This window comes from Chlamydomonas reinhardtii, chromosome 10 (genome assembly GCF_000002595.2).
Source record: "Chlamydomonas reinhardtii strain CC-503 cw92 mt+ chromosome 10, whole genome shotgun sequence".
Lineage (NCBI taxonomy): Eukaryota > Viridiplantae > Chlorophyta > Chlorophyceae > Chlamydomonadales > Chlamydomonadaceae > Chlamydomonas > Chlamydomonas reinhardtii.
Genome location: NC_057013.1, coordinates 3558837 through 3567919, shown reverse-complemented (window position 1 = coordinate 3567919; position 9083 = coordinate 3558837). Strand labels below are relative to the sequence as shown.

At 62.7% G+C, this 9083-nt stretch overlaps 3 protein-coding genes across 3 annotated transcripts in view; 2 read left to right on the top strand and 1 right to left on the bottom strand.

The window, feature by feature from the left end:
* Window positions 1–241: 241 nt before the first annotated feature.
* Window positions 242–3333, bottom strand: CHLRE_10g445347v5 (uncharacterized protein). The gene is made up of 2 exons (XM_043066872.1): window positions 2382–3333; window positions 242–2190 (listed from the first exon to the last, which is right to left on the bottom strand). Exons 1-2 carry the CDS (start codon window positions 3059–3061, stop codon window positions 2037–2039), a joined length of 834 nt encoding a protein of 277 aa, XP_042920269.1. The 5' UTR covers window positions 3062–3333; the 3' UTR covers window positions 242–2036.
* Window positions 3334–3583: 250 nt separating this feature from the next.
* Window positions 3584–4769, top strand: CHLRE_10g445323v5 (uncharacterized protein). The gene has a single exon (XM_043066871.1). The coding sequence runs from the start codon at window positions 3632–3634 to the stop codon at window positions 3965–3967; it is 336 nt and encodes a 111-aa protein (XP_042920268.1). The 5' UTR covers window positions 3584–3631; the 3' UTR covers window positions 3968–4769.
* Window positions 4770–7983: 3214 nt separating this feature from the next.
* Window positions 7984–9083, top strand: part of CHLRE_10g445299v5 (uncharacterized protein) — a 1396-nt gene continuing 296 nt past the window's right edge. The window contains exons 1-2 of the mRNA XM_043066870.1: window positions 7984–8492; window positions 8682–8952. Coding sequence (XP_042920267.1) covers window positions 8486–8492; window positions 8682–8952 — 278 coding nt within the window. The 5' untranslated portion in view covers window positions 7984–8485. The remainder of the gene's footprint in view (window positions 8493–8681; window positions 8953–9083) is intronic.

The following is a 9083-nucleotide window of genomic DNA, read 5'->3' as shown; positions in this document are numbered from 1 at the left end:
GGCCAACTGGTCCGTGGGCACCGCGGGCCTTGACACAGGACTTGGCACCAACACCCAGGCTGAACGCCAGAAGGGGCTCCGACTGGTCATTGTTGGGAACCCCGCCGGACTCCAGTGCTTTGCCCCCCGCCTGAAACGGCTCGTGGACACACTGAAGCGGGGGGCGAACGCACCCACGCACATCAGCGACCCGCGCACATGGACACACACGGCCACGGCCCCAACCTGCCCAGCCCTCCCAAACTCACTTCTAAAGCAAGCCAAATACCAGCACGCTAATCCAAAGACGATACACGCCATGGCTGACGAAGCACGACGCTTTCCTAACGCGCGATTCCAGACCCACCATGCTCTGGCCCACGACGTGAATGGCATTGTCTGGACAGACGGTTCGGTAAGCAAAATCAAAACTGACAATGGCAAAGAAGTCCAGGTTGCCGGCGCCTGCGCCTGGTTTAGCGATTCTCGCGTTGTCTACGTGAATCCAAATGGCGCTGGGTGTACAAACACTATTACGAGAGCTGAACTGGCAGCAATTCGTGCTGCCCTCGCAGAATTTGGTGGCGAAGGTAAAGAATTTGCAACCAAGAAGCTCACTATTGCATCAGATTCTGTTGCAAGCTTGTACCTAATCAAACGAGCAATTAACGAGCCTCGGCGACTGCATCTGAGTAAACATCGGGACCTCCTGGATTCAATCGTGGCACTGCTCCATGCACGCCACGCCCGGGGCGCACCCACCGCTCTGATTAAAGTGATCTCGCACACCGGGCTACACGGCAACGAGGAAGCCGATAAAGGGGCGGCTGCCGTCGCCACCCAGGAAAAACCCGCCGATGTATCCGAACCGGCCGACAACGACCCGCACGCCCGGCACTGGTGGCCGACCTTCACGGTCACCAGGGACGACGACAGCACAGCCACGCACTACGTGTCGGACCTGAACCGGGGCCTCACCAGGGCAATGGCCCCCAGCTGCCGTGGTGGACACGCCAACAAAACCCTGTACACTGAGAAATGGGCCGAGGCAGCACCCAGCCTTGACCCACGCGCCAGTAATGCGTACATGACGAATTCGGACGCCAGCCACGGCCTACGCCGGTTCATACAGAATGCTCGTCAGGGAGGCCTCATCTGCCCGGCCCGGCTGGCTTTGTTTAAACTACGAGACAGCGACAAATGTGGTCTCTGTGCCCACACCCAGCGCAGCCGCGGATCTGACCCAGAGCGTGGCACCGCAGGTCACCTGGCCGGCCACTGCGCGCACCCCCAACTCGTTGGCGCTAGGATAGCCAAACACAACACTGCAGTGCGGACGATTGCCGAATGCCTACACCATGGTCACAACGGTGGTGGCTACATGATAATGGATGCCACCTCCCGAGCTGAACTGCCTGAGTACTGCGCGGGCATGCGGCCGCCGTCCTGGCTCTGCCCGCAAGTGCCCGCTGCAGACCTCAACAGGATGCGGCCTGACATCCTGTTTATCCCGAACCTTCCCCGGTCCGAAGCAGAACGCTTCATGACATCCCCACCAGCCAACAAAGGGGCCTACCCAGTGTACATCCTTGAAGTTGGATACACCTCTGACCTGCACCACAGCGAGAAGCTCATTCAAAAACAAGCACAGCACGCCACCCTTGCCACTGCCATGCGAGCTGCAGGGTGGACTGTGCACTACGATACTAAACACGTTATTACACTGGGCCACGGTGGCACTGTCCCCCGTACCCTTGAAACTCTCCTTAAAGACCTAGGAGCCAAACCGCAGGCAGCCAAGGCCTGCTGCACACGTCTCCACATGCATAGCGTCACCACACTCCGGGGCACCGCAAACCTGTACTACCGGCTAGAGCGAGAGATGGGCATTGCCAACACCCGATGCCGCCCGGGAGGCCGCACCCAGGGGACCGCCAATGGCGGCCCCCGCGCAGGGGAGCCGGGGTAGGGAAATCAAGTTTTTCCGATGGTGGGGTGAGCTTGTCTCACTCCTCCTTAAGACACGCGGGCACCTGTGCCCTGCGTAGATATTATTATTATTCCTTGCTCTTGTCCGGATGGACACAGGCGTTGGACGCGCGGCAGAACAGCTGTACTGCCGCCATCAGGACCGGCCCGTCCACCGCCGGGTCGCGCGCCGTGAGGGTCGTGTCGTCAGCATGGTGGGCAGCAGGTGGCGCCTGCTCGCCGCTGGGTAACAGGGGCGTGCGCAGTGCCCCTTGCTTTTTTTTTTGAGGAATCATCCTTACAAGGTTGAACAGGGGCAGACGCGCTGCCCCCCTGCTGCCGGAAAGCAGCCTGGTCCCCGAGACCAGAACCCTGACAGCTGCTCCACCTGCCGCCGCAGAAAGGATGTCAGTGGCTGCATCTGGATGACCCACAGGGGTGGTGAGGCGGTGCTGCCCTGCGGCAAGCCGTTCAGCACTGGGAAGGCGTCAGAGAGCATCCCGTTCACACACACGCGGGCAGAGCCGTTGGCAGTGAGCAGGCGGATCCAGCGCAGCATGCGCGGCCCAAACCCAAGTCCCTCCGCGGACGCATACAGCCACTGCCGGTGCACCCGGTCATACGCCTTTTCAATGTCCAAGAAGTACAGCGCACCACCCTGCCGTGGCGTGCCGTCCGCGCCCACGTCCAGGCGCATCCATTCGATCAGGCCTTGGAGGTACAGCGCGTTGTCTCCAATCCAGCGGCCGGTGATGAACGCGGTCTGCAGCTCATCCACAACTGCATCCAGGGCGGGCTGCAGGCGGGCGCTGACGGCCTTGGACACCATCTTGAAGTCGCAGTTGAGCAGCGTGATGGGCCGGTAGGACGCCAGCTCGGCGCGGTCCAGGCTTTTGCCCTTGTAGATGAGCGTAATGATGCCCTCCCGCCAGGAGGCGGGCAGCGCCGCCGCCATTTCACCGCCATCGTGGGCGTCTGCAGCGGCAGCAAAGGCAGCGGCAGCAGCAGCACACAAGCGCGGACCCAGCAGCTCCCAGAAAACCTTGTACACCTCGTACGGAACCCCGTCCGACCCAGGCGCTTTACCATTGGCGGAGCCAGCCAGCGCTGCCATCAGCTCGGCATCACTGAGGGCGCCATCACCGGACCCCTCTGCGGCGGCGTGCAGATCCGCCGGAACCTTGCGGCAGTGCTCGTATCTTCCTTCGTTCGGAACGAAATTTGCCCAAAAAGGCCTCTGGCGGACGAATTTTTTTGATATTGACTTGGAATTTTGGCCGAAACGCACGGGATCTTGGGGGGTCTTTCGGCAAACAGACGAAGACATTTTTGGGATTTCGGCCACTTTTGGCCAAGGACAGGGGGTTCCAGCGGCTACTCCACGGCGAAACCTGTGTGGCATATGGTAAGAAGGCTCAAAGGGCTGTATCTATGGGTGTTGACGGCGGGAGACAGGGGTTTCCCTGGCGGGAGAGTGAGGTTGGGTCGGCAGGAAGCAGGGGAGGAGTGGGCGTGTCGTGTCGGTGTCGACATCGTGCGGGTCGGGGGCGGAGCCCCCGGAAAAATTTTGGGGGTGAACGAAGCGGCGGCAGCCTGTTTCGTCAACTAAACGAAGCCATTTTAAGGAATTTGGCCACTGATGCCGCCCCTGCCTTCATAAGATACGAGCGCTGCCTTGCGGTCAATGGCCGCCAGAAGCTGTTGCTGCGACGCCGTACAGACCGGCTGCACGCGGAACAGGCCGGTGGGGCTGGTGCTGCTGTACATGGCTGCGGCGGCTGCGGAGACAGTGTTGCGCGTGCCCGGCCCCGTGAGCGCCACAGGCGCCGGTTGCCCCGGCACCTTCAAGTGCGTGATGGGCTCCTGCGCGCCGGCTGCTGGCTCGTCAGCCTGCCGATGGAACCAGCGAGTGCCCCGCTCCCCATGCTCCTCCATCAGTGCAGCGTGGGCATTGTGGCTGGCCGCTGCGGCAGCTGCCCGCTCCTCCCGCACCGCCAAGTTGGCCATGGCCGCAGCCTGACGCTGCGCGGCGCTGGCACCCGGCCGGTCGGCCAGGGCAGCGGCCGCGTCTGCGGCCTGCACCACGCCATGCAGCCCATCCCGGGTCTGGCGTGCATGCCGACGGTGGATGCTGGTGGCGGCCTCCCGCAAGAAGAACTTGTCCGCCTCCCATTGCGTGCAAGCGCCGTCACCTGTACTGGCCACGGGATTTGCGGCAACGTGCGCCTCCAAGCGCTGCTCGAGCTCCAAACGCAGCGAGGGGTGAAACAGCAGGTACGTGGGGAAGCGATCACCGGATCGCTAACTCAGTTAGCGATTTGACTCGTCCTTACGGCAGAAGGGACCCGGGTACGAATCCGGATAAAAGCCCAATTATGCAAAAGGCGAAAGATTGGTGCGAAACCGATTGGTGATCCCACGAACGATAGGTAATTGCCCTTAGTGGCAATTGCGGGCTTACGCCCGCTGCATCCTAGAAAGGTCGTGGTGCAGAAGTCCGATTTAGTGGCGAGGTCCAAGGTTCAAGACAAGGCTCAAGATCCAAGGCTCGAGGAGGAGCGCCATGGCTCCTCGGTTTGCACGAACTGGCAGTGCTCCACTACTATAACGCGGCGTTTCCCTAGCTCGATATGCTATGTGTGCAGGCTTGGATGTAGTGGACTTTGAAGAGCGGCCTAGGACTTGGAGGTTGTAGTTTCGGAGGTTGTGACTCTTTCGTGGTGAGGCGTCAGCGTGAGGGGGGCGGGCCCTCTCGCCCTAGTCACCTTGCCCCGTTAATCCATGCCAGGCCCTATGGGCCGGCGTTGTAATTATTATTATTATTACGTGGGGAAGCGCCACTGCTCCCGGTGCGCATGTGGCAGGTCGGGCAAGGACAGGGTGAGCAGCACACCGTTGTCGTCCCCAGGCGCCCCATACGTGCGAGCGACATCCACCACCCACGGCACCGCGGTGGCACTGACATACCACCGATCCAGGCGTGCAGGAGTGGCCGGCTTGGGCGTGGCCGGATGCGTGTAGCCCTTGGCGCCGCCACGCTTGCTCGCCCAAGGGTCCACCAGACTGAAGTGGGCGAGGAGGCTGGCAAGTTGCGGGGCACCTTTTTTTTTTGAGGAATCATCCTTACAAGGTTGAACAGGGGCAGACGCGCTGCCCCCCTGCTGCCTGAAAGCAGCCTGGTCCCCGAGACCAGAACCCTGACAGGGCAAGAAGAGAAGAAAAGAGAAGAAAACAGAAAGCAAACACCTCGAAACCGCCACCAACCACCCCCATCCATCCCACCCCACCCCACCCCGACCCGGCAGACAGAGCAGGAGGCTGGCCCCCCCGCCCCCCGGGAGGGGTTGCACAAAAACACCGCCAGACCTAACACAAGCACCAACCTACACCACAGCCTAACCGCAAGAACCACCACCACCGCGCGCCAGAAAGGAAAACACCAGTGCTACCATCACTCGACCCGCCGTAACCCACCCCACCCCCACAAGTCGGTTGCTTGAGCAACACCCCAGGAGAACTGGCAGAGGAGACACAAGCAGAAAACTAAACGGGCCAGATGTGGTGCTGACTAATCGGGCTCCAGCCCGCTGCAAGACGCGCTGTGCAGGAAGGCCCACAGCCGCCCAGGCGCTGCGACGCCAGCCAGAGCTACGACTAATGGGGCGCCAGAACAGCTGATGACGATAATACGCCACGCCAGCGCCTGGAAAGAAACGCCGCCCAAAAGGAAACCTAGGGGGCCTGCACAGGTGATGCAAGCATCAGCCGCAAGTGCAACTTCGGTGACCCACCCTGAACCTCCTCCACTTCACAAAGCGCGCCACCCGCCGTCCAGATGGCAACAAAGTGCTCCAGCTTAGCCGCCTTGAGCTGTGCGGTGAGAAGCTGAGTGGGCAGAGCCGACAGGGTTTCAGGGGTTAGCGTGGCGGCAGTGAAATGCAGCTGCATCACCCTGCGCAGCTCGCTGACCACCTCCCGAACCACATGCTCCGACGTCTGCTTAGCAGGCTCACGGGACCAGTATGCACACCAGACGGCGTACAAGAACGTGGCCCGCAAAGTGCTCCACAGCAGCGCGCCCGCCCCCCGCGGGCCTGAGGTCCACACACCCATGCGGTCCCCCAGCATGAAGCCCGCGTCCATCACTGGCGGCGCCGCTGCCTGGGGCGCAACGCAGGCCCACAGCTGCTTTTTTTTTTGACGAATCATCCTTACAAGGTTGAACAGGGGCAGACGCACTGCCCCCCTGCTGCCTGAAGACAGCCTGGTCCCCGAGACCAGAACCCTGACAGGGCAAGAAGAGAAGAAAAGAGAAGAAAACAGAAAGCAAACACCTCGAGAACCGCCACCAAACACCCCCATCCATCCCACCCCACCCCACCCCGACCCGGCAGACAGAGCAGGAGGCTGGCCCCCCCGCCCCCCGGGAGGGGTTGCACAAAAAACACCGCCAGACCTAACCCAAGCACCAACCTACACCACAGCCTAGCCGCAAGAACCACCACCACCGCGCGCCAGCAAAGAAAACACCAGCGGTACGCACTCGCCCCGCCCAAACCCACCCCACCCCCACATGTCGGTTGCTTAAGCAACACCCCAGGAGAACCGGCAGAGGAGACACAAGCAGAACACTAAACGGGCCAGATGTGGCGCTGACTAAGCGGGCTCCAGCCCGATGCAAGATGCGCTGTGCAGGAAGGCCCACAGCCGCCCAGGCGCTGCGACGCCAGCCAGAGCTAAAACACATGGGCGCTAGATAAGCTGATGACGATAAACGCCACGCCAGCGCCTGGAAAGAAACGCCGCCCAAAAGGAAACCTAGGGGGCCTGCACAGGTGATGCAAGCGTCAGCCGCAAGTGCAACTTCGGTGACCCACCCTGAACCTCCTCCACTTCACAAAGCGCGCCACCCGCCGTCCAGATGGCAACAAAGTGCTCCAGCTTAGCCGCCTTGAGCTGCGCGGTGAGAAGCTGTGTGGGCAGAGCCGACAGGGTTTCAGGGGTTAGCGTGGCGGCAGTGAAACGCAGCTGCATCACCCTGCGCAGCTCGCTGACCACCTCCCGAACCACATGCTCCGACGTCTGCTTAGCAGGCTCGCGGGACCAGTACGCACACCAGACGGCGTACAAGAAGGTGGCCCGCAACGTGCTCCACAGCAGCGCGCCCGCCCCCCGCGGGCCTGAGGCCCACATACCCATGCGGTCCCCCAGCATGAAGCCTGCGTCCGTCACTGGCGGCGCCGCTGCCTGGGGCGCAACGCAGGCCCACAGCTGCTGCAGCCACGTCCTCGCCTGCGCATAAGCTGGACACTCCAGGAACAGCATCCACCGCAGTCAGCCACTCAGCCGCCAGCGGCGCCGCCACAGTGGCGGGTTAGCCTGGATCAGCTGTCGGTGGCTAATGCTGCGGGGGCTGTGTCCTACGTCCACTACACGGGGCGGCTCTTGGAGCCTGGACCTGGCGTGCTGCCCCCGGCGGTGGATGGGGCGTGGCAGCCTGCCTGTGTGCTGCAGCATCGCAAGCCGCGTCAGGCTGGCCCATGCCCGCGGGCCAGGTGGCCCGCAGGCGGGGTGAGGACAGTGCGCCCCCAACCCCCCGCACCCCGTGGTCACCCGTGGACGAATACCCTTGCCCGCCCTGTACAGCCCGCAAGGCAGGTAAGCATGTTGCAGCCGGTACACCAGCACCTTTGCCCCCTGACTGGCGTGGCTGTCCCACAGCCTCCGCCACGTACCCCGCAGAAGGGACGCATCCGGGGGCAGCATGCGAGGGTCGCCCTCCACCGCCGCCGCTGCTGCCGCCGCCGCCGTGGCAGGCCCAGTGCTAGGTCCCGCCCCGCCCGCCGCCTGCTCCTGCAGCCGCGCGGAGCGCCGCGGCCCCTCACCCGAGTGCTGGGACGGGGACGCATACTACTGCAGTTCTCTCGCCGGCGTGTTCTGCTGCCCGGCGGCCACGGAGGTGGGGATCTGCAGGCCGGACACCAGAACCAGACTTTACTTTACTTTACTCTCTTCTCTTGCTCTTCTTGCATCCTCCTTTCCTTCTGCACAGCTTTGAAACAGCCGACGTCATTTCTCTCGCACTGTTTGACTTGCTTCCTTTTGTTCTAGGCTTCTTAAGGCCTACGAACCACTGTGAAGCAGTTTGCATTTGTGGGCGTGCTCGTTTTTTGTCAGTCCACTTTGCAGCTGTAGCGCGACACTCCCTCTCCAGCGCCCTTCAGCCTATGCTGGCTTGTGCTTTGGAACTCGACACTGCTATGGAATAGGATTCTGGCGGTTCAGGAGCGTCGCCGTGGAGTTGGCGACATTTCGCTTGTCGGCATTTTAACATCTCGGCGAGCACCACACCTCACCAGCTTGGAGCAGGCGGCGTATCAACCTTTGTGGTTGGTCATTTGCATCCGCGCGTGCAGCAGGGTGCTTTGGGTGTGGCGGTCGGGGGAGCCCTGCAGCACTTGGCTGTTCTTTTGGGGTGTGGCTCGTCTTTGTGCCCTTGTTGCCTGGCGCCTGGCTGCCCTGCGCCCGCCCTGCTGCGATGCCCTGTGAGTGCTGATCTTGGGCAGCTATGCAGTTGCTGGGTGATCCTGGTCGGTTCCGCCTGGTGTCTCAGCGCAGCCAAGACACCAGGGGCCAACACCAGCCATGCAGCACACACGCCCACGGCGCGGCCACAGCAGCACATGCCGTGCCGTGTGGGGGGCCTGCGTTTGGGCATCGCCGCCCACTGCCAGACTTGGCAGCGGACCGCACCCCTGCAGGTGGGGGCAGCACTGCCAGCCCGTTCTTCAGCCCCGGGCTGCAGCTCCACCTTGCCCTGTCCACGCATAGCCTGGCGCACGGCGTGCAGGACCTGACGACGCAGCCTCAGGGCCCCAGCCTGCCTACCTACCCAGTCCTTCTGGTGGGTGCCACCACGGGGCTCGCAGAGGGCGAGCAGCTGTCCTCAGCTGGCGTCCGGGAGGTGACCAGTGCTGCCCTGTCAGTGCTGGACACCATGTGCAGGCAGGGCAACCAGCCGCAGCTCTTGCAGGGCCACTCTCTGCACAGCACAGGCCGCCCCTCCCGCACGTTTGCGGGGCTGGCCTTCAGCCGGCGCGCGACCAGCGCCAGCAAAGCAGCCTTCATAGCGGAGC

What these genes read in the sequence shown, in the direction of transcription:
- CHLRE_10g445347v5 (XM_043066872.1), bottom strand. Translation starts at nt 3,061, where the DNA reads ATGGCAGCGCTGGCTGGCTCCGCCAATGGTAAAGCGCCTGGGTCGGAC. An exon ending in AGCACCGCCTCACCACCCCT is followed by an intron (nt 2,191 to 2,381) that starts GTGGGTCATCCA and finishes CCTGTTACCCAG; the next exon opens with CGGCGAGCAGGCGCCACCTG.
- CHLRE_10g445323v5 (XM_043066871.1), top strand. Translation starts at nt 3,632, where the DNA reads ATGGCCGCCAGAAGCTGTTGCTGCGACGCCGTACAGACCGGCTGCACG.